Source organism: Macaca fascicularis, chromosome 14 (assembly GCF_037993035.2).
Source record: "Macaca fascicularis isolate 582-1 chromosome 14, T2T-MFA8v1.1".
Taxonomy (NCBI): Eukaryota; Metazoa; Chordata; class Mammalia; order Primates; family Cercopithecidae; genus Macaca; species Macaca fascicularis.
In genome coordinates, this window is record NC_088388.1 from 100,474,786 (window position 1) to 100,500,021 (window position 25,236).

At 37.7% G+C, this 25,236-nt stretch overlaps 1 protein-coding gene and 1 long non-coding RNA gene across 2 annotated transcripts in view; one reads left to right on the top strand and one right to left on the bottom strand.

Moving 5' to 3' along the window:
* LOC123568706 (uncharacterized) overlaps positions 1–25,236 on the top strand; it is a 92,729-nt gene that overhangs the window by 59,531 nt on the left and 7,962 nt on the right. Inside the window, exons 2-3 of the long non-coding RNA XR_006692175.3 lie at positions 2,284–2,585; positions 13,265–13,449. This is a non-coding gene — a long non-coding RNA (uncharacterized lncRNA). The remainder of the gene's footprint in view (positions 1–2,283; positions 2,586–13,264; positions 13,450–25,236) is intronic.
* TRPC6 (transient receptor potential cation channel subfamily C member 6) overlaps positions 3,502–25,236 on the bottom strand; it is a 130,622-nt gene continuing 108,887 nt past the window's right edge. Inside the window, exons 9-13 of the mRNA XM_005579435.5 lie at positions 24,507–24,710; positions 22,419–22,493; positions 6,609–6,692; positions 5,264–5,339; positions 3,502–4,724 (exon numbers count right to left, since the gene is read on the bottom strand). Of these exons, the coding sequence (XP_005579492.1) occupies positions 4,573–4,724; positions 5,264–5,339; positions 6,609–6,692; positions 22,419–22,493; positions 24,507–24,710 (591 nt within the window). The 3' untranslated portion in view covers positions 3,502–4,572. The remainder of the gene's footprint in view (positions 4,725–5,263; positions 5,340–6,608; positions 6,693–22,418; positions 22,494–24,506; positions 24,711–25,236) is intronic.

The following is a 25,236-nucleotide window of genomic DNA, read 5'->3' on the forward strand; positions in this document are numbered from 1 at the left end:
AATGAAATATTTTTCATAGGTCTTATCATTAAATCCATCCCAGGAAAGCGTTTTTGAAAAGCACTTCTGGTAACTTTGATAGCTGTAGCTATGAACACAGAGTAAGGAAGAAAATTCAAGCAATCATTCCAAGATTCATGAAAAGAAAAAATGAATTTGCTTTAATTACCAGGTCTTTGAGAGAGTCTCTGCTGTGTCTCTCACCTCAGCTAACCACATATAGAAGTAAAGACTTGGACTAGCATTCCGTGTTTTGTACAATAACAGATAACAGCTGAAGTTTCAGCTTCCATCATTTTAGGGTTCTGGGCTGCACTACTGCACAACCTTGGTTTAACTTGGAAACATGTGCTGTCTACATCAAAGGGCAGAGACTTTAAAGTGTAGGAATTCATATTCAGCACCATTCATCAGATCTACCAGGATGACTGGCATGACGCTCACAAACCCTACTTGGCACACAGTGATAAAGGAGGGTTTCAGAGCCAAGAGGGAGATGAGATTTATGTGTTCAAATCAGAACTGATGCGGGGCATGCTTAGAACGTACCACCTGGAGGAACATCATCTGTGTCTGGGGCTCTTCCTTGGTCTGAAGCTGGTAATCAATCCTGACAGTGATTTCAGTAGGGGACTGGCTGGCAGGCAAATACTGACATATAGTCTCTCCATTTTAATTGAAAGTTCAGTTTGTTTTCACTATTCACATGGCAGTAAAATTCTTTCATACCGAAACAGTCCTGGAAGGGTGGGAAAGACCGTCCAAATAAAGTGAAAACATTTGCTCCTGAGTCAATCCATTCTCCTCACTGACTCATAGCCATTGCATTTACTATTGCTTGCCAAAGAACTCCCTAAGTGTCCCACACTCATGGCCAGCTCTTGGTTTTGCTCATACTGTCCCTGCCAAGAAATATACATCTCCATCTTTTATTCTTTTTTTATAACTATGACAGGGTTCAGGACATGCTACTCGAAAATATGGCACCCTAGCATATTGAATATTTTGAGCTGAAGGAATTCAAGAAACAGCAGAAGCAGGAAGGTTATTCTCACCTTCCCCTCATCCTTCTCTCCTGAAGCAGGTTTCCCTTTCTAGGGAAAATTCTTTCCAGGGAAAACTTAATGATCTTCCACTGAAGCAGGTCATGAGACCCTCATTCCAGAAGTGTCCTTCCTATACATGGAAGACAGGAAACTCCTTATCTCTGAAGACATGGGGTCACAGATAAGACACACACACACACACACACACACACACACACACACACACACACAGGCTTCACATCTCTCAAAGCCCCAGGCCTTATTGGCTTATTGACTGTAAATAGATTTCTGTACCCTATATTTAATCACATACTTAATCACATCAGTGGTTTTTCAAAGATACTCAACTTTACCCAGACCCCTAAAGAGAATGTTATAGATAGATCATAAATGATTAAAAGAATAAAAGACTCTTGTTATAGAACCAAAGAATAAGAGAAGAATTTGAACAGGCCTTGCTAAGTTCCCACCACTTCAGTACCATTACATAATACCCCCCCGTCCAATTCTACTCTTCGTCAAACTTAACATAAAAATACATAAGTTTAAGGGTTTCTTTGAGTCCTCATTTCTGAAGGCTCTTGTGTCACATAAAACACAGTAAATAAATTTGTACGCTTTTCTTTGGTTAACGTGTCTTTGGTTATAGAGGCCTCAGTCATGAACATAGGATGAGTGAGAGATATTTCTCCTCCCCTATATCTACAATCCTTTTGAAACCAAATCCTCTCTTAACCCACAGCCTTCTTTGCCTAATGCTCATTTTTCCCTAGACTGGACATATAACAGAAGCTAGGGTGTTCAGGTACCACGTATTCTTCCTCACCTAGAAACTTAAATATAAGCTACACAATGAGACGACCGCTCTTCCATAGGGCTCATCAAGACCTACAATGAATGCGAGGCAGGCATAGTGTTCATTTCTGGCTTTGACACTCCATGTGTAAGTTACCTAGCCTCTAACTCCCTCAGTTGTCTCCTTTCCAAAATGAGAAATGTGATAGCATTTACCTCAGACAGTCATTGTAAGCATTAAGTTAGATTACATTTGATAATTCATAGAAAATATTTAACATTTCTCATACTTGTATCAAGGCCCATTACCCCATTTGGTTGCAAGTACCTTGAGTTCATTTTCTTCTCCTTTCAATCCCTGGTAGTTTTAAGCAGACAGCAGTTTCTGTTAATTTCTTTGATATGCCTCATAAAATCATACTGAGTTTGTGCTATTTCTCAGTTTCAGAGTAATAAGAGCAGCAGAGAGGAAACCCAGGCATTGATGGACAAAAACGAGGACCTTGTTCTATTCGTTGGTGGTGAATCTGTGGTGAGACGGTGAAGAGTGGGCAGGGCTCAGCCCTTGGGGAGCAGCTGTGTGGTCACAGAGAAAAGCAGCGCTGCTTCATCCTCCTCATGGGTGCATGAGCCTCCAGAAAGCATCCACTCGGAGGGGAGAAATAGGATGGAGAGAGCAACTGGGATAAAAACGTTTCAACTTATCATCTTAGTTTCAAAGATGAAGACGACTGCGACGTGAAGGTAGGATTTAAAACCAGTGGTCTTGAGACTTTTCCCAGGCTTATGACCACCTTTTGGCAATGTGCCTGTAATTAAGCTCTTGTCAGAATTTTAAAAGATTTCTTAAAATACGTTTAATTTCCTTTTTCATCTTCCAACTTAGAAGAAATGCCAATTATTCTAAGTTGGAAGATGAAATTCGAAGATATGTCAATTAAGTTGCACTTTGATGAAAATCTGACTTTAGGACATTAATTTGAACCATAGGAGCCACCAGGAGGGTAGTGCCTTTTGCTGAGGAACCCACAGTCATGCCTGTTGAGTTTCCCAAAACTTATATCTTGTCAAGTCAATCCAACTTAGAAGACACTGAGGAATCTGAATATCTTTTCTTGAGTCTTCTGGAGTCAAGCCCATGTGCTGTCATAGAGCATCCTTGGGATGAAGGTCCATCTCTTGCATGGCACAACACACACTTTTTGTGGATGTTAGACTATTTTAATTTGCTGGTAGTGCATTTAGTATGAGGTTGACTTTTTACAACTACTGATTCAAATATTGTCACAAAATATTTAAAAATTGATCTTTATGTATCACCAAGTAACTTTTCCATAAGTAACATCCACAAATACAAAATCACTGGATATAAATTTTCAGCTGTATTTTCTGATCTGCTTACATAACTATTCTTTGATTTAAATTAAGCCAAAGTCGGAGCTAAAACAGATTTTCTGCGACCATTTCATCTTTAAGATGAAGTTAAAGATGTGCATTTGAAATCTCCTGTTATTGAATTGGTAGTAGCATTTCCAGTTGATGTCCATCATCCTCTGAATGCCAATGGTCTCTGAGTAAACATACGAACTTTCATCTCTTTTAGTTGTTTAAGACACCACTTCACATGATCAGTAAATAACAACAACCACCTCTTGATAAATGCACATGAATGCAAATTCCTGTTTTATATATTTGGGTAGGATAGAACATATTGAAAATAACAGATAAGTATTTACAAATTCCCACTTTATTTTTCCCCTTTACATTCAATGGCTAAGTGTGGGAATTCATCTGTAAATGCCCCCAGAAATGGCACAAAATTGTGCTATAATGGAACCAAATAACCACAATGTTTGGGGTTTTGATTTTTCTCCAATAAAACGTACTTATTTAGACAGTAATTTTTTAGTCACAATAAAAATTTATAACATAAAGAGCTTTCATGTGCCCACATTAGCCACAAAATAAATAGGGCAATTACTTTATGTATGTGTGTACACATTTATATGTATACACACATATTTATGTATGTATGTGTGTGTGTACACACACACACACACAACTGGATCATGTTTCCAGGGTTCAGTGGAGGAAAAACTTTTTTCATTGTTAAGTGTAATGTTTTCAAATAGATGAATCAGGAAATTTTACATAGATATAAGCCCATTTTGTATGAACAGTATCAGTCATGTGCTTTGAGGGGTAAGTAGGGTAAATGGTGGTTAAACAGCATTCTAAAGAAAGGACTAAAGCATTCTAAAGGCCCATGGACGACTCTCTCCAAAATTTCAGAGCTGGGAGACCCCCTGTGGAGAAATAGCCTATTCCCCACCTTTAAGAGCAGGGAAAAAGAAACCTGAAATAACCTTCAGAGGAAAAACTGCATGGGGAATAACGTAGGTCAGCCCCTGTCTGCTGGGACCCATTTTCAGGCAGACACTACATGGCAATGACATCATCACAACAGTTATATCCAAGAAAGCAGTTTATAAAACAAGCACCAAACAACTGGACATAATTTTCATCATAATCTACAGCCTTTACCCTGAACAGTGGAGTTTAATCACCAAAAAAATTAGATACTAGGGTTCCAGAAGATAGGATGGCCCAAGGTATCCTTTAACTTCTTCTTGTTTAAAAGGTGGGCACATTGGCACTTAAGAAAATAAATCAGAAAATAATATGGCTTCAAGTGGACAAATAAATATGAATTTCTAAGGAAGTCTTCACATTATCTATTGGTTTCCTCTTGATTTGGTTCCATGGATAATTTCTCTCCAAGTTCTCTAATAAGTTCTGCTAGGTCTTCTGTATTCTGGGATTTTTCTTCAAGGAGTTCATAGCGGAGACTTGAGATGTCCTGTTTAATTTCCTTCAGTTCCCCTTTGAAAGCAAGAGTGATAAGAAGTCAACTATAAATACTCACTGCAGTGACTCACTAGTGACTGTGGGACAGGAGGAAATCAGCTCTAGTTTCACACACAATTTTATTTTGAATTCTTTGAAAGGAAATAACTTCCTAATGAACCAAGTTTTCTAAGCTCAGTGTTTTGGTGAATGAAGAGATTATAGAAGAATGATAACAAAAGCCCTCAAGTAGGTTAAAACGAAACGGTGGTGAATCATTCAGGGGTTGAGGCAGCAGCCCCTTCCTTGCCTTTCCCACCCACTTCCTCCTCCCTCCAAGTCCACCATAAGAATGAGAGCTTTTTATCTAGCCAGGGGTACCTGTCCCCGCCTGTGGAGAAATAGCCTATTCCCCACCTTTAACAGAATGGTGGCTGGTGAGATCCTGTTCTACTTTGCCGCTTCCTTGAAGTTCACTCTCCCCATGCCCATCTCTGCAGCTTTCCTGCCACTCTGCATTAGGCTGCCATCCTGACTCACATTCAGGGGCTGATTTGCTTCTGCGTTCAACTCACCTTCGTTCACTTCGTCACTCTCCTTATCTATCTGGGCCTGCAGTACATATCTTTTAATGAGCCTTTTCATTATTTTCTAGAAGACAGAGAAAGGAGAAATCTATGTCAGCTTCAGATTCATGATAAATCTCTCATTTGGAACAAGTTTCAGAGTTCTCGTCCCTGTAGTGAGCCCTTTGGAAGTGATGGCTGTCAAAGACTAAGATGATTCAGGCGGGATGCATGCGATCGCCACATTTTGCTTTCCTTTTTAAAACAGCCTTCACGTCACCTGGGCTAATGACTCAAAAGTGAGTTCTTAGAAAAGAATGTTTAGAGCAAGTATGTAAGCCTTTATGTCCATTGTCTGTATTTGATTTGAAAAGTATTGGAGCAAGACAGTCTTTCAGTAAGGTAGGTAAAAGATATACACTACCGCTCATGGAAATGGGGGATTAAGCTAAGGTCTACTCATTGGAGCCCCACGTCTGACCCACCAAAAAATGGAACCACTTTTTATTTTAAACTTTCTATTAATTTGGGAATGGCTAGTTTCAATGTAATACATTTTTCAAGTACCTGGGCTTCTATCATGCAAACATTGCTTTTACTATATAATTTTCATAAAAAGAAGGCATCTTAGTGGGTGCTCAGAAAGTCCTGATGGTTTTAGAACTAAACAAAATTTTACACCTAAGCCAAGGTTAAATGATAGATAGTAAAACTCTACCTTCAAGAATCTATTCTAAAGATATGGTTTAGTACATTAACAAGTATGTTCATAGAACTAGTTATATAACAGACAAAAATGAAACTTTAAATGTCCATCAATAAGGAATTATTTTTAGTAAATTATATATTTGTATAAGGGAATATGATAATTCACTGAAATTAATAGGAATATATATTTTGTGGAGAGAAAATCACAAGCTAAAAATGATTACTCATTATATAAGTACAATTAACTCATATAGTATTATATATATGCATTTTATAATAAAATATATGTAAAATTATGCACATCTAGACATATAATCAGCTGGCAGAATTTTCACCAAAAACAAGCAGTCTTTGTTTCTCACTGGTGGAATCTGAAATGAATTTTACTCTCTTATGTTTTTTGTAAAGTTTGCCTTTTTCAGTGAACACGGAGACTCTCAGATCTGTGATTCCAAGACTTTATTTTTTTAATTTATATATCTCTATCACTTACAAAATGCCTGGTACTGGTAATTAATAAATATTTGTTGAATTAATGCATTATTTGATATTGAGAAAAATATCCTAATACTTTAAAGAATCACATAGTTCAAGAATCTAAATATTGCAAATAACTAGTCTTGTTCCTTTAAAAATCCATGCTTACCTGATACTGTCTTGGAGGATTATTGAAACTATTGAAACGGAAATCTTCTGAGCTCCTTACACTTGGTTGCTTATTGTACCCAACCTGTAATTTGAAAAGATTTAGAAATGGATTCCTAAATTTTCTTTCAAATAATAATATGAAATTAGTTATCTAATGAACTAAAAGTCTCATACACACAAATTATCTGTATGTATAGTGCCATTTATTGTGCTTAATATTCTGTCTTCCAAGACAAATCAGTGACATTTTAGGTGTGTTAGGTTAATGGCTATTAGAGGTTGTCTGAGGTGTCTCTTAGACTTTGTGGCTGCCAATCACGCTGTCATGAGAATCACGCTTCAGCCTTCTCACAGAGACATCCATGGTAGTCAAAGAGCCAAACAAATTGAGGAAATAATGGTGGTGACCTCAGAAGTCCATTGATGAGGGATCAACAGTGTCACCTGATTACCTAAGACATCCACACCTGCAGCAGGGTCTGATGTGGATCCTGCAGAAACACCAGGGTAAGACTGTGGTGGAACAGAATTCAGTTGCGAAAAAAGCTCTAATTAATGTTTGAATTTTAGATACTGAATACTATCCCATTTGGGCAGCACTTTTCAAATTAAAATACATTTACCCAAATAGGCAAATAACAAAAAATTAAAGCAATCTGCAATAAAAGTGGTAGCATATCATATTAACATGCTAAGAGGATGATTTAAAACCTCTTTAATGCATTTTCTAAAGGAAAAAAAACCACTGGTTTTACAAAGAAATAGGTAGAAGAACTGAAGCAAAACAAGCAGCTCTAAATTTGCATGTTTATGATACACAACTGTTTCCTAGGGGAAGAGACACCTCGAGATTGTCTTCAAAGATACACAGTGATTCATATTTCCTGGTAATATCTATGTTGTTGTAAGTAAAGCTCAATGAGACTGAATTAAAATCCTTGCATTAACCTCAGTGCTTTGCTTTGATACCTTAAATAGCCACATACTGAATTAAAACAGCTACTCAGACATTCATCTATTGAACAAGTATATATCGAGGGTCCTCAAAATGTAAGCTGCTGTGCTAGGCTCTGTGTATAAATGAACATAAGCAATTATGGTGTAGCTGAGTTATGGTAATAGCTCAATTATGAAAAATATGACAAGATTGATAAGAATAATAAACAATATATAAATTTGAAAATAATTTAGATAGCATCATTTTTCATGTATCTATTTCCTTTTTCCTTCACTCTAAAAATGTCTGTGTCCATATATTTTTACTTATACTGAATTTTAAAATCACTCTGATAAATTATATAATTCATCAAATTAACCAAAGAGAGGCAGTTTAGGTTCTCAAAAAGAGCACTTGATGGGAACCTGAAAGATAAATGCCATCCGGCTTTGCCACAAGCTAGCCATGGAACAGTAGGCAAGATGCTTCAATGTTCTATCACCTTGTCTGACAATGAAGGAAGTGGTCTAGCTAGCTTCTATCATTCAAGCCCCACCAATTTATAAATTTGTGAAATGCATAAAAACTTCCACATAACATTTTAAATAATATAATGGGAACCCTGGTTTGAAACTATGATTTATGCCTTAAGAATATCATAAAAGGTGAGGACCAGTGTGAAGCTCCCATTAGGCCCATTATGATAAAGTGTGCAGGTGAGGACAGGCTCATAACCATCATGTCTCTGATTTATTTACTATCTATTCATCAACTCACCATTGACATTTTTGGCTAGATAATTCTTCAGTGCGGGTGGTCTCCTGTGCATTATGGAATGCTTAGCAGCATCCCTGGCCTCTCATCTACGGATTAGATGCCAATCACAGCTCCCACCACACCCCATTGTGACAACCAAAAATATCTGCAGGTATTATCAAATGCACTAGATTGGGGTGGAGGGCACAATCACCCATGGCACAGTTAAATGGTATGAAACTAAATATCTATAAATTCACATGGAGCATTTTTATGTGACTAGTTTTTTTTCTAAGTATGAAATACCAAGTTTTGGATGCATATATAACATATTTTATTTTCAGAAAAAAATTCTAGTCAGTTTCTAATACATCATAGAAATTCAGTAAATGTTTCTTAAAAAACAGAATGATACAGAGAAGAGTAAACCTATCCAATGGTGCAAGGAAGTATTATTACCACTTGGTGGCAGAAAATCCTAATAGACAATTATTTAATGTCTGGAAATCCAAGTCTGCAACACTTTTATACATAAAAGAAAATTCAGTTTGAAAATTGAATAGTATTTAAAGCTTAAGGATTTGGGTATTTATAGATGGTGCCAACATGTATACTGCCACAGAGGTTGGAAGTGGGAAGCTTGTTGATTATAAGCAGGAAGGACTGGATGCACGTTTTGTTCCTAATATGCAAATAAATACTCTCTCCAATTCTGAATGAACCATTGCCTGCCCCCTTTGTTAATACCTTCTACCACATTTTATGCATTCTTTATTCATTTTCTTTTTCATTTCCTAATAATTAGTTTGATATTAACATTTCTCATCTTGTAGGTTCATTGTAGGATTAGAGTGAGCGACACTAATAATTTGTTTCTAATTCATTAAAAAGAACAAGTAATCTTAAGTCTTTAAAGTTTCTTATATTGCTGGATATAGGAAGAGTTCATGGAGTCACCTATTTCCCACAAGCATTAAATGTCCTGCAGCCAGGAACAGAGCAATGAACTGAAAAGGTATGGACAATATATTCAGTCAGCAGTGAATGTAGATATGAAATGAAGCTGTGTTATACAGGGCTTATAAACATACTGCTCTGAATCAAGTGGATGTTGTTTCAAATTCAGGCTCTGTCACTTGTTTGAAATGGGACTGTAGGCAAATCATTTCACCTCTATATCCTTAGGATCCTCAGATATAGAACAGGGAAAATAGTATTACCCACCTCCCAGAGCTATTACAATTAAAGAGATGAGGTATAGAGAATATATAGCTTGAAATACACTGGACATTCTATAACTGTCAATAGCTATTATTTTGAAGAAAGATAAATATCTACTATGTGGCTTTAGGTCTATTTCATGGTTAACTTTAATCTACACATACCCCTTTACTTATGATGGGGTTATGTCCTGATAAATCCATTGTAAGTAAGGTGAAAATGCACTGAATACACCTAACTACTGAACATCATAACTTAGCCTAGCTGACCTTAACCATACTCAGAGCACTTTCCTTAGCTTACAGTTAGACAAAAGCATCTAGCACAACACCTATTTTATATTAAAGTTATTACACAAAATTTGAATCAACAGTCAAACTTTGAAGTACAGTTTCTACTGAACACATATTGCTTTCACACCATCATAAAGTTGAAAAATCATTAAGTTGAACTATGGTAAGTCTGGGACTGTCTGTAGTTAATTCATCCTAGAGATTTGCCAAATATTTTTACTGATGTGCCCAAGTCCATGACTAAGTCCTTCAGGGAATGAACAGTGATTCCCACATTCAGATGAGCATTAAAATCTCCTAAGCTCTACCCTACATGGTTTAAACACCTACCCTAAGATGACAACTGGAATGTGATCTGTTCAGAAGTTGGAACAGGGCAGTTATTCAAGAAGTTATCTGGCATTTTCAGGTTTACACATGTAATAGACTATGGAAGAGATCAACTTTTAATTTATGCTATCCTTTCAGACTGTATATCTGAAAAGCTAATGCTAGCAACCACCACACTCAATGACCTTTAGAATTAAAGGATATGATTGAAGATAACGAATAGGTCTGCTTATTATATGAAAAGCTAATGCTAGCAACCACCAAAGTCAGTGACCTTTAGAGTTAAAGGATACAGTCAGAGATAATGAATAGGTCTGCTTACCTTGTTTCAAAATGTATTTTTATATATGGTTCATCCTACTTATATCTGTGGTGCACCTGGAGCAGTGTTTGTGCAGCTAACTAAATACTTTAAAATTCAAGAGGTCAGAGAGAGAAGACTTGAGTGAATCAGAAATTCACTTACCATCTTAGATATAGATGTTATGAAAATAAGATTAAGCATAAGCCATATGAGTTGGGTAGGAAAGAATGAACCATGAGAGTTTTTCTTAGTATGTATACACTAGGGCCAAACCATCTCATTAGCAATGGGCAAAAATTATTTGAAATATAAATGATTGCCTTAAAATTTTTTCTCAGGAATACAGTGTAATGTATGTAGTAAAACCAAACCATGTGAAATGTATCTCAAGTTTTGCTCACCACAGGCTCATATGGCAAGGGAAAAGAGATACTTTTGTTGATTTAAGCCTTCAAGAATCAAATGCCAAGACTGAGTTGGAAGTATGAGATGTACCCAGGATTATACATATGGTATATTATATATTAACCACTGTGGTATAATATGTGGGAGCGGGAGAAGGCAGAGAAAGCCTCTCCACTGTGATGCTCTGCTCACCTGTGAAAGGGGGAGAGGTAAGAAGATTGTCTGGGAAAGTCAGTCAGCCCAAGGGGGAGCGGCACATCTCCATGGCTACCACAATACACAATTACACAAAAGGCTCTCTAGATTCTTAAATGGACAGTGGAATCAACGTTTTATTCCAAACTTCACAATTGAGGTCGGACATCACAGGGTTAGTATTTCTTCTACAATTGGTTTTAAGCTATGATTAAAATATGTGTTATTGAAAACTGTAACTCGTTTACAATATATCATATATATTTTGCTGATGATTAAAATAAATTTTAATTTTCCACATTTTTAGAGAAGCTACAGGGAAAATAAAATTATTTCATTTGATAGATACCATAGTTTCTATCATAAAGAAAAGGCATTTTGATTCTATTTGAATTTTTCTCTTATCTGTCCAGTGACTTATACATCCTTCACGCTTTCAGGATGAGTATTTTCTTACCGGAAAAATATAAGATCCAATTACACTGACCTATCTTTGCAAAAAATTTATTGAGTTTTTTTTACAACCAAATAACAAAAAGAGCCATTTCTTTATAATACGAGTATATTACATTTGCATAGTCTGTGATTGTCAAAGTACCAATATAATCTTTCCAATATGCTTGTGTGATGGGTTGTACAACTTGATTATTTCTGTTTTATAGATGAGGAAACTAAGGTTCAGAGAAGTTAAATGAATTGCTGAAGGGGCAGAGATGTACACTTATTATAAGATCTCAATCTTCTGAGTACTTGGTTCAGTACTCTTATTATATCAATTTCCAAAGTGCAGTTTTGATAAGGAAGGAAAAGTAGTGAATATAAAATATTGATCAAACAAGCTGAATTTTATATATTCATATTGATCCATAATATATGTTATATGCAGTCAATTGCATATTATATAAAGTCAGTACATGTACCCCTTGGTATCCACGGGGGATTTGTTCCAAGACCCTTCTGAGCACACCAAAATCCACTGACACCCAGACCCCTTATAAAAAATGGTGTACTATTTGCATATAACTTATTCATAGCCACTGGTATACCTTAAATCATCTCTAGTACTTACAATGCCCAATATAATGTTATGTAACTATAATACAAATATTGTTATACTGTACTGTTTTTTAAATTATTATTCTTATGATCATATTATTTTTGATGTTTTTAATATTTTTGACCCATAGTTGGTTGAATCTGCGAATGCAGAACATATGGACATGGAGAGTGGACTGCGTGTGCATGTGTGATATTTAATTGAAATGCCCTTTGCAAAATTGTAAAACAATTTTGTCATATCACACATTTTATAGCTCATAAATGGGAGGTAGGTGGAAAAGAGCCAGAACCATCTCCTTGGAATATTCAATTAAGAATTAGTTGTCTGCATTGTGAATGTACTTAATGCGCCTGAACCATACGCTTAAAAATGGTTAAAATGGTAAATTTTATGCTATATATATTTTATAACAATGAAAATAAATATAAAAAAGAAGTCAGTTGCCTGTATATGCCAACTCCAAGGATTGCTATGAATATTTAGGTTTTAGAGAGGGATACTGTTATTCTTGAGATTAATAATCCATAACCTCTTATCGGTAAGAAAACATAATGGGCCACATTGTCAATTATAACACAACTCTCATAAGAAAGACTAAATAATATGACTAGCTGAAATGACACCCCTTAATGCCATTAAGGGGTGCCATGAAATGCTTAAATATTTAAGCATTTCAATATTTAAAATACATAGAGTGAAGTTAAACTTGTAAGATAGACTTGATTATATAATGCTTGGTACACATGTTACAAATGATTGAGACCAAACAATATGTCACCAGGAATAATTGAATTCTTTTCTGAATATATCCACTAACTAGGGAAGGCTTCGAGAAATTAAATCATTTCACCTTACTCCAGTTTTCTTATGTGATATGTGCAGATAATTTAATTCACACAAAATAATTTACTAAAATGTCCTAGCAAATTATAAAATTGTTTGGGCCAGGCACGGTGACTGATGCCTGTAATCCCAGCACTTTGGGTGATGGAGATCCTGTCTCAAAAAATAAAATGAAAAAAAAAATAAAATGTTTTGAGTTGAACACGTTTTGGAGATAAGCTATTTCATATTCTTTCAGTAACTTTTTCCCTTCATCTTTCTGTCCATATACCTTTCCCTCTGTACATTCATGCATTCTTTCTTTCCACAGACACTTGCAGGTACCAAAACTAAAGAAGTATTAAGGATCAGAGTTAAACTAAGACATGGGCTCTATCTTCGAGAACCCACACCTTCATCAGTTCGTTTGCCTCTTCCTGGTCTGGGGGATTGGTTAACACACCATGACCTATATGATTTCACCAAGGAAGAGGAATGGGAGGAAGAAACGGGCATGTGAGTAGTAAAATATACTTCCTACCATGTTCCTTACTAGGTATGTTATTTCATTAATTTAATGACCCTTCAAGGCTGTAGTAATGACAAGTGAGGAAACTCAGGCCTGTGAAGGCCATAAAGTGTATCTACATCCATTGCTGGAAAGTGGTGGGAAACCAACATGACCCTGTGTGTGTGTACTATGTAAGTGTGTGTTGCTGCCAAACATACCTGACAAATGCTAATTTTGTTGCCATTTTGCAAATAATGTCTACTGACATTCAAATGCATTCTGATATTACAATTCTCCATTATTGTTTTTGTTTCCTTTTTTTTATACTTTAAGTTCTGCAGTACATGTGCAGAAGGTGCAGGTTTGTTAAATAGATATACATGTGCCATGGTGGTTTGCTGCACCCATCAACCCAACATCTACATTAGGTATTTATCCTAATGCTATCCCTCCTCTAGTCCCCTACCCCCTGACAGGCCCCAGTGTGTGATGTTCCCTTCCCTATGTCCATGTGTTCTCATTGTTCAACTCCCACTTATGAGTGAGAACATGCAGTGTTTGGTTTTCTGTTCTTGTGTTAGTTTGCTGATCCAGCTTAATCCATGTGCCTGCAAAGGACATGAACTAATCCTTTTTTATGGCTGCACAGTATTCCATGGTGTAAATGTGCCACATTTTCTTTAGCCAGTCTATCATTGATGGACATTTGGGTTGGTTCCAAGTCTTTACTTTTGTGAATACGGCCGCAATAAACATACGTGTGCATGAGTCTTTATAGTAGAATGATTTATAATCCTTTGGGTAGATACACAGTAATGGGATTGCTGTGTCAAATGTTATGTCTGGTTTGAGATCCTTGAGGAATTGCCACACTGTCTTCCACAATGGTTGAACTATTTTACATTCCCCCCAAGAGTGTGAAGCGTGTTCCTGTTTCTCCACATCCTCTCCAGCATCTGTTGTTTCCTGACTTTTTAATGATCACCATTCTAATTGGCATGAGATGGTATCTCACTGTGGTTTTGATTTGCATTTCTCTAATGACCAGTGATGATGAGCATTTTTCATATGTTTGTTGGCTGCATAAATGTCTTCTTTTGAGACATTCGCCGACTTTGATGGGGTTGTTTTTTTGTTGTAAATTTGTTTAAGTTCTTTGTAGATTCTGGATATCAGCCCTTTGTCAGATGGACAGATTGCTAAAATTTTCTCCCATTCCGTAGGTTGCTTGTTCACTCTGATGGTAGTTTCTTTTGCTGTGCAGAAGATCTTTAGTTTAATTAGATCCCATGTGTCTATTTTGGCTTTTGTTGCCATTGCTTTTGAAGTCTTTGCCCATGCATATTTTCCTGAATGGTATTGCCTAGGTTTTCTTCTAGAAATTTTATGGTTTTAGGTCTTACATTTAAGTCTTTAATCCATCTTGAGTTGATTTTTGTATAAGGTGTAAAGAAGGGGTCCAGTTTCAGTTTTCTGCATATGGCTAGCCAGTTTTCCCAACACCATTTATTAAATAGGCAATCCTTTCCCCATTGCTTGTTTTTGTCAGGTTTATCAAAGATCAGATGGTTGTAGATGTGTGGTGTTATTTCTGAGGCCTCTGTTCTGTTCCATTGGTCTATCTCTCTGTTTTGGTACCAGTACCATGCTGTTTTGGTTACTGTAGCCTTGTAGTATAGTTTGAAGTCAGATAGTGTGATGCCTCCAGCTTTGTTCTTTTTACTTAGGATTATCTTGGTTATGTGGACTCTTTTGGTTCCATTTGATGTTTAAAGTAGTTTTTTCCAATTTTGTCAAGAAAGTCAGTGGTAGCTTGATGGGGATAGCATTGAATTTGTAAAGTACTTGGGGCAGTATGGCCATTTTCATGATATTGATTCTTCCGATCCATGAGCATGGAATGATTTTCCATGTGTTTATGTCCTGTCTTATTTCGTTGATCAGTGGTTTGTAGTTGTCCTTGAAGAGGTCTTTCACATCCCTTGTAAGTTGGATTCCTAGGTATTTTATTCTCTTTGAAGCAACTGTGAATGGGAGTTCACTCATGATTTGGCTCTCTGTCTGTTATGGGTGTATAGGAATGCTTGTGATTTTTGCACATTGATTTTGTATCCTGAGACTTTGCTGAAGTTGCTTATCTGCTTAAGGAGATTTTGGGCTGAGACGATGGGGTTTTCTAAATACACAATCATATCATCTGCAAACAGAGATAATTTGACTTCCTCCTTTCCTAATTGAATACCCTTTATTTCTTTCTCCTGCCTGATTGCCCTGGCCAGAACTTCCAATACTGTGTTAAGTAGGAATGGTGAGAGAGGGCATCCTTATCTTGTGCTGATTTTCAAAGGAAATGCTTCCAGTTTTTGCCCATTCAGTATGATATTAGCTGTGGGTTTGTCATAAATAGCTCTTATTATTTTGAGATACATCTCATCGATACCTAGTTAATTGAGAGTTTTTAGCATGAAGCACTATTGAATTTGAATTTTGTCAAAGACCTTTTCTGCATCTATTGAGATAATCATGTGGTTTTTGTCATTGGTTCTGTTTATGTGATGGATTACATTTATTGATTTGGGTATGTTGAACCAGCCTTGCATCTCAGGGTTGAAGCCGACTTGATCATGGTAGATAAGCTTTCTGATGTGCTGCTGGATTCGGTTTGCCAGCATTTTAATGAAGATTTTCACATCAATGTTCATCAGGGATATTGGCTTGAAATTTTCTTTTTCTGTTGTGTCTCTGCCAGTTTTTAGTAACAGGATGATGCTGACCTCATAAAATGAGTTAGGGAGCATTCCTTCTTTTTCTATTGTTTGGAATAGTTTCAGAAGGAATGGTACCAGCTCCTCTTTGTACCTCTAGTAGAATTTGGCTATGAATCCATCTGGTCCTGGACTTTTTTTAGTTGGTAGGCTATTAATTACTGTCTCAATTCTAGAACTTGTTATTGGTCTATTCAGGGATTCCACTTCTTCCTGGTTTAGTCTTGGGAGGGTGTATGTGTCCATAACTTATCTATTTCTTCTAGATTTTCTGTTTTATTTGCGTAGAGGTGTTTATAGTATTCTCTGATGATAGTTTGTATTTCTGTGAGATCAGTGGTGATATCCCCTATATCATTTTTTTTTATTATATCTATTTGATTCTTCTCTCTTTTCTTCTGCATTAGTCTGGCTAGTAGTCTATCTATTTTGTTGATAATTTCAAAAAACCAGCTCCTGGATTCATTGATTTTTTTGAAGCATTTTTAAACATCTCTATCTCCTTCAGTTCTGCTCTGATCTTAGTTGTTTTCTCTTGCTTCTCTAGTTCTTCTAATTTTTGATGTAGGATGTCAATTTTAGATCATTCCTGCATTCTCTTGTGGACATTTAGCGCTATAAATTTCCCTCTAAACACTGTTTGAAATGTGTCTCATAGATTCTGGTATGTTGTGTCTTTGTTCTCATTGGTTTCAAAGAGCATCTTTATTTCTGCCTTCATTTCATTTCTTACCCAGTAGTCATTCAGGAGCAGGTTGTTCAGTTTCCATGTAGTTGTGCGGTTGTTATGACTTCTGTTCTTTTCCATTTGCTGAGGAGTGTTTTACTTCCAATTATGTGGTCAATTTTAGAATAAGTGTGATGTGGTGCTGAGAAGAAGGTATATTCTGTTGATTTGGGGTGGACAGTTCTGTAGATGTCTATTAGGTCTGCTTTGTCCAGAGCTGAGTTCAAGTCCTGAATATCCTTGTTAATTTTCTGTCTTGTTCATCTGTCAAATATTGAGAGTGGGGTGTTAGAGTCTCTCACTATTATTTTATGGGAGTCGAAGTCTCTTTGTAGGTCTCTAAGAACTTTCTTTATGAATCTGGGTGCTCCTGTATTGGGTGCATATATATTTAGGATAGTTAGCTCTTCTTGTTGCATTGATCCCTTTACCATTATGTAGTGCCCTTCATTGTCTTTTGTTCTTCGTTAATTTAAAGTCTGTTTTATCAGAGATTAGGATTATAACTCCTGTTTTTTTGTGTATGTTTTTGTTTTTTGTTTTGTTTTGTTTTGTTTTTGCTTGGCAAATATTCCTCCATACCTTTATTTTAAGCATATGTGTGTCTCTGCATGTGAGATGGGTCTTGACTCTTCAGCCAATATGTCAGTCTATGTCTTTTAATTGGGGCATTTATCCTGTTTACACTTAAGGTTAATATTGTTATACGTGAACTTGATCCTGTCATTATACTAGCTGGTTACTGTGCCCATTAGTTGATGTAGTTTCTTCATGGTGTTGATGGTCTTTACAATTTGGCATGTTTTTGCGTGGCTGGTATCAGCTGTCCCTTTCCATATTTAGTGCTTCCTTAAGGAGCTCTTGTAAGGCAGGCCTGGTGGTGACAACATGCATTTGCTTGTCTGTAAAGGATTTTATTTCTCTTTCATTTGTGAAGCTTAGTTGGGATGTGAAATTCTGGGTTGAAAATTCTTTTCATTAAGAATGTTGAGGCCAGGCGCAGTGGCTCAAGCCTGTAATCCCAGCACTTTGGGAGGCCGAGATGGGCGGATCACGAGGTCAGGAGATCGAGACCATCCTGGCTAACACGGTGAAACCCCGTCTCTACTAAAAAATACAAAAAACTAGCCGGGCGAGGTGGTGGGCGCCTGTAGTCCCAGCTACTCGGGAGACTGAGACAGGAGAATGGCGTGAACCCAGGAGACAGAGCTTGCAGTGAGCTGAGATCCAGCCACTGCACTCCAGCCTGGGTGACAGAGCGAGACTCCGTCTCAAAAAAAAAAAAAAGAATGTTGAATATTGGCCCCCACTCTCTTCTGGCTTGTAGGGTTTCTGCAGAGAGATCTGCTGTTAGTCTGATGGGCTTCCCTTTGTGGGTACCCTGACCTTTCTCTCTGGCTGTCCTTAACATTTTTTGCTTCATTTCAACCTTGGTGAATTTGACAGTTATGTGTCTTGGGGTTGCTCTTCACAAGGAATATCTTTGTGCTGTTCTCTGTATTTCCTGAATTTGAATGTTGGCCTGACTTACTGGATTGGGGAAGTTTTCCTGGATAATATCCTGAAGAGTGTTTTCCTATTTGGTTCCATTCTCCCTCTTCACTTTCAGGTACACTAATCTAACGTAGGCTTGGTCTTTCCACATAGTCCCATATTTCTTGGAGGCTTTGTTCATTCCTTTTCATTCTTTTTTCTCTAATCTTATTTCATTAAGTTGATCTTCGATCTCTGATATCCTTTCTTCTGCTTGTTCAATTTGGCTATTGATACTTGTGTATGCTTCACAAAGTTTTTGTGCTGTGTTTTTCAGCTCCGTCAGGTCATTCATGTTCTTCTTTAAACTGGTTATTCTAGTTAGCAATTTCTCTAACCTTTTTTCAAGGTTCTTAGCTTTTTTGCACTGGGTTAGAATATGTTCTTTTAGCTCAGAGAAGTTTGTTATTACCCACCTTCTGAAGCCTACTTCTGTCAGTTTGTCAAACTTATTCTCCGTCCAGTTTTGTTCCCTTGGTGCCGAGGAGTTGTGATCCTTTGGAGGTGAAGAGGCATTCTGGTTTTAGGAATTTTCAGCCTTTTTGCACTGGTTTCTCACCATCTTTGTGGATTTATCTACCTTTGGTCTTTGGTTTGTTAGTTTTCCTTCTAATAGGCCCCTCTGCTGCAGGTCTGCTGGAGTTTGCTGGAGGTCCACTCCAGACTGTGTTTGCCTGGGTATCACCAGCAGAGGCTGCAGAACAGCAAAGATTGCTGCCTGTTCTTTCCTCTGGAAGCTTTGTTCCAGAGGGGCACCTTCCAGGATACATGGGGGTCAGGGACCCACTTGAGGAGGCAGTCTGATCCTTAGCAGAGCTCAAACACTGCCCTGGGAGATCCGCTGCTCTCTTCAGAGCCACCAGACAGGGATGTTTATGTCTGCTGAAGCTGCGCCCACAGCCGCCCCTTCCCCCAGGTGCTCTGTCCCAGGGACACGAGGGTTTTATCTATAAATCCCTGACTGGGGCTGCTGCCTTTCTTTCAGAGATGCCCTGCCCAGAGAGGAGAAATCTGGCAGTCTGGCCACGGTGGCCTTGCTGAGCTGCAGTGGGCTCTGCCTAGTTTGAACTTCCTGGCCAAACTGCCTACTCAAGCCTCAGCAATGGCGGATGCCCCTGCCACTACCAAACTTGAGTATCCCAGGTAGATCTCAGACTGCTGCTGCGCTGGCAATGATAATTTCAAGCCAGTGGTTCTTAGTTTGCTGTACTCCATGGGGGTGGGACCCGCCGAGCCAGACCACTTGTCTCCCTGGCATCAGCCCCCTTTCCAGGGGAGTGAATGGTTCTGTCTCACTGGCATTCCAGGCACCACTGGGGTATGGAAAACAAACAAACAAACAAACTCCTGCAGTTAGTTCAGTGTCTGCCCAAGCAGCCGCCCAGTTTGGTGGGGTAGGCACCAGAGGGAATCTCCTGGTCTGCAGGTTGTGAAGACCATGGGAAAAGCGCAGTATCTGGGCCGGAGTGCATGGTTCCTCAGGCTCAGTCCCTCATGGCTTCCCTTGGGAAGGGGAGAAAATTCCCCAAACCATTGTGCTGCCCAGGTGAGGTGGTGCCCCACCCTTCTCTGGCTCACCTTCTGTGGGCTGCACCCACTGTCCAACCAGCCCCTATGAGATGAACGGGGTACCTCAGTTAGAAATGCAGAAATCACCTGCCTTCAGCGTCGATCTCGCTGGGCACTGCAGACCACAGCTGTTCCTATTCAGCCATCTTGCCAGAAATCCTGTTTTTGTTTCTTCCACTCACTGCTTCATTTATTTCATTTTTTTTGCATTCTTTTTATAGGGCTTTTAGGCTTAGTATTATTTCTCTGTCCTCACTGGATTAATATCACTACCAAATTATGTGGTATACTTACTGTTCCTGCTCTCTAGTAATAGCAATAAAAATAATAAGTAGCTATTACATACCCACTATGTGCCAGGCCCTGTTGTCAGAACTTTACAGTATTAAGTAATTTAATATTCAAAAGAACATTTGGGTGTTGGTGTGATTACTGCCTACAACTGTGAACAAGTAGAGTCTTAATGAGACAACATTCTAAGTAGAATACACACAGGCATGCGTTAGAATCATAGAAATTGCTCACAAAATATTTGAACTTAATTCTGTGTTTCCTATGTATTCTCTTCATCATAACCATCATCATGAGAACAGGGGTGGTAGGCTTCTTCTGTAAAGAGCCAGATAATAAATATTTTAGGATTTGTGGGCCATATATGGTCTCTCTCACATATCCTTATTTTTTTCACAACTATTTAGAAATGTAATTTTTTAAAAATCTCTCTCAGTCTGAAAACAGGCTAAAGACTAAATGTGGTCTGAGGGCTATGATTTGTTGACCCCCATACACTAGCCTCCTAACCACTAAACTATCCTTTCTAGAGTGAAATGACTTTGTAGCTCTGTTACATTCCTTATTTTCCATTTCTTAAATTTCCTTTATTGGCATCATTTTTAAACGCAATCTAGATTCACCTGGATAGGCAACCCAAACAAAACTTGTCTGAACAGCAAGAATGTGCCAATTTGCAATGACCCTAATCTGCTGACTCTCTTGGATGACCAGGGACAATTTCCACTTGCCTTCTTGCTGTCTTGCTCTCAGCTCATGCAGCCCCATTGCTGTGACCGAGCCCCAGACTGTGGCAGGGCTCGCAGAATTCATGCACAGGTCTCTCACCCACATGTTACCTCCCATTGAAGCCCTTCTCACCTGTGATATTGTTCTTTGGAAGTTCTTCCCAATCTTACTAGGGCTAATGGCTTAGGGTTCCCCTTACCTAAAGCTCTCCTGTTTTCTGATATGTACTGGGTAATGGTTGACATGCTAGTGGAAGGGATGGTTAGAAAGGAAGCTGGGAGGTTGGATATCAGATGATAGGCCTTAACAGGATTCCTATGTTGTTGGGGGAGGTAACATAACCAACTTAAAAAACACACAAAAAAATGGTCTCCCTCCTTGTCATTCGTATTCCATGGGATGGCCATGTATCACAGTTCTGGTCAATGAGCTATAACAACAGAAATTGTTGGGAGATTCTTCTGAAGGTGGTGGCAGATTTAGCTAGCATCCCCTACTTTTCCATTGCCCTTACTCCTACATGCCTGAAAAGTAGGTATAATAGCTAAAGGTAAAGCTGTCCTCTTGCATCTGACTATGACAAAAATCCAGAAGAATCACAGAAACTCATGCCTGGTAACAGCCCCATACTGCCTAAATCTGGAGAGTTAAATGAGGCGGGGAACAAACATGTGTCTTGTTTAAACCACCATGATGTGGATTTTATATTACTGTGCGTAATTGAATGCAGGTCCTACCTGATATATTGCCCTTTTCCTGATTCATTCCTTTATCATTTCCTTTTAGCAACAAGCATTTATTGTACCCCTACTATGTACATGCCACAAAAAAGGAAACATGTCCTCATCGTTGAGGATTTTGCTACTCTCAGTTATGGAGCTGATAGATCTCTAGCGCACATTGTTCATTATACACAGTGTCAACCACAATAGCCATTAAGGTCCCACAGTGCCTTTTTCCATCACTTCTTGATTATTGACAAATTGGGAGGCACTGGGGACTATGCCTGCTCTTTACCTGAGCTGCAAAGAGTGAAGTTAATCATAACCTCCATCAGGTTCCTGACAGATTCATCTCTTAATATTCCCTTCTGTATATCACTAATCTTATATTCCATCACCATAAGTATATGTAAGTATTTGCTTAGTGTATGTCTTAAATATACATGCTATTCTTTTTTGCTTATGAAATATAGCTTACTTCTACCTCTCAATAACGGAATTGAGAACTGTTAAAATAGTTGAATTATTTAATGTGTCTGCTCTCTACTTCCTAAAATTGCTTCTGAACATCTGTCCCTTTCTTTGAAAAGATGAGCCCGATCATGTGCATGACTTCATATTTTCAAATATGAGCTTACCTGTTTTTTGTCAAGTGATAATTTTGAAAGGTCTTCATGACTTCCTAAAATTCCAAGTTTCTTTTCTTCATTTATCTTTTAAAGATAGATAGTAAAATGAGTATAACTGCATAACCAATTTCACTCTTCATTCTGTATTTTAAAAGCCATTTCGTCTAATTCCCCACAAGTTTTAATGAGAGAAACATATTCATACGGGGTTCTTCCCTTTGCAAGTGCTTGGACATTTCCTTTGGACTTTGAATTCCCTCAGGTTGCAGTTCTAACCAGACCTGTAAACCACTCATTTAATTACATAAAAAAAAGGAAAGGAAATTTTTGCCACTCAATCCACTGAATTCTATAAGTTATACTTCTGGAATAATGTCATAGATGGTATTTTTCCCAAAAATTACTATACAAATTAATCATAACTACATTTAAAGAAAGCTTTAAAATTCTTTAAAGAAAGCTTTAAAATTCTCAAAGTACTTTTATATACTTATTTGAGTTGATCTTCAGGATGTAGATATAATTTTTTTCACATATTACAGTTGAGGAAACTAGAACTCAGAGAATGTGTTACATACTTGAGAACCCTAAATAGTAAATGGTAAACAGTGCAGGAATTACAACATTTTCCTTTTATTTAATGATAGAATCTTATTGCAAGGAAACTTATAATCATTTGGTCCAATTGCCCACGCAGTGTAAAAAGGAAAAATCTTCAATAAATTCCCACTGTCAGCCATCTGGAATTTATTGACTGCTTACAATGGTGGGAAGCTCACTACTTTGAAAGGCAGCCCACTCTTCTGTTGGGCAGATTTTCTTGTTAAAAGTTTGTTCTTATATCGAATTAAAATTTAACTATTTGAGGCTGGGCACAGTGGCTCACGCCTGTAATCCCAGCACTTTGGGAGGCTGAGGCGGGCGGATCATGAGGTCAAGAGATAAGAGACCATCCTGGCTAATACGGTGAAACCCCGTCTCTACTAAAAAATACAAAAAATTAACCAGGTGTGGTGGCAGGCACCTGTAGTCCCAGCTGCTGGGGAGGCTGAGGCAGGAGAATGGCGTGAACCATGACAGAGCAAGACTCCGTCTGAAAAAAAAAAATTAACTATTTAAATTTTTTGCTCGTTGCTTTTCTTCCCATTTTTGAAAAACAAGTATACTTCCTAAAGATGGAAATTACAAAGATATTTTTAGTCAATTTCAATCTTCCTTTTTCAGAAGAAACAGCCAGCTCCTTCAGTTCTCCCTCATATGACACCGTATCCCTATGTGTCCCATTCTGGTCTTCCTCCTCTGGATGCACCTCGTATCTCAGTGTTCCCTCTGAGTATAGTGGTCTGTGCTCAGCAGAGATCTTTGCACAGCATAACCCCTCACCTTCCACCTCCAGTTAGACAAAATTCCACATGTTCTCTAAACATATCTGAACATGCTGTGATCGCCCTACTGCCTCATCTAAGCACTAAATCTTTTTATTCTTTTTAAAGATTGCATCGCCTTGTGGGATTATTGTTTTCAATCAATATCCTTAGCTCTTTCTTTCTTGAACTACTTATTGCCAAGTCTGGTCCCCTAAATTACATGTGAGCAACTGATTTCTGAACTTTTCAACATAGAAGTTATCTAAGAGTTAATCAAGCTGCCCCCCAGTCATAACGAGCTGCTGCTGATTTACCCGGCTCTATAAATTGAAGGAGAAGTGAGGGACATGTAGCCACAACAGCAAAAAAGCAGCCCAGAATAGCTCTTCTTTCAGTACTCGCTCCAGATAACATATTATTTTAGTTATATTTCATGAATTTTTCTTACATTCTTTTAAGTAGGAAATGTCCAGTGTGCTCATGTTGAACAGACACAAGCCAAAGGACTGTGCTGTGTGAAGTGACTGCATGTGGGAATGAATGGACAAGTTATCAGGAACCGATTCTCTTTAAAGGGATATGGCACATGTAACAAACCTGCACGTTGTGCACATGTACCCTAGAACATAAAGTATAATAATAGTTAAAAAAAAAAAAAAGGGATGTGGCACAATGGTTACAGTAGTCTCAGCATTAAAGAATACAATTATACATTATCATGCTAAGTTACCTTGTTCATCTCTGCATCTTCCTGGAAACCTTTTTTATGACCCTGGAACAGCTCAGAAATCCATTTTTTAAGCTTCAGTAAGAGATAAAACAGGGACTTTGGACTTGGCACCAGATTGAAAGGTACGGGAAGTGTTCTCCCCTCCTCAAAGTAGGAGAACCAGAGTTTGGCTCTTGCAAATTTCCACTCCACGTCGGCGTCATCCTATACAAATACACATGACAGGTCAGCAAGGAAATGCATAAACAGAATTACTGGGATGCTTTTACCATTGTGTGGCTAGATGGAGGACAATGCCTATAAACACTCCCAGACCCCAATGATCATTCCAAGATTTTTTCAAAACGTTAACATTCTATTCACACACTCTTTCTTAAATTTGTCTAAAATTTTGACAGTTGTACAAGACTGTGAATCTCCAAGTTCCCATGTGTTTATAAATACCTGATAGATATAAATGTATTTTCCTACGTTCTGAAAAACGCTATGAAAAATTATTCTTTTATCCCACAATATACCACTCATTTATTTGGGACACAGAGAAAGATTTCTGGAATAAAAATTTACACTATTAATCTCAACTTGAGAAAAGGTCAATTTTGAAAATCACTCAAAAAAGACTTGGAGAATAATAGTATTCATAAGTAGTAATTTTTTGAATAAAATATAAATTCATGCTGATATAGTATTTCTAAAGTTTTTTTATTAAATCGGTATCAAATCAGCATTT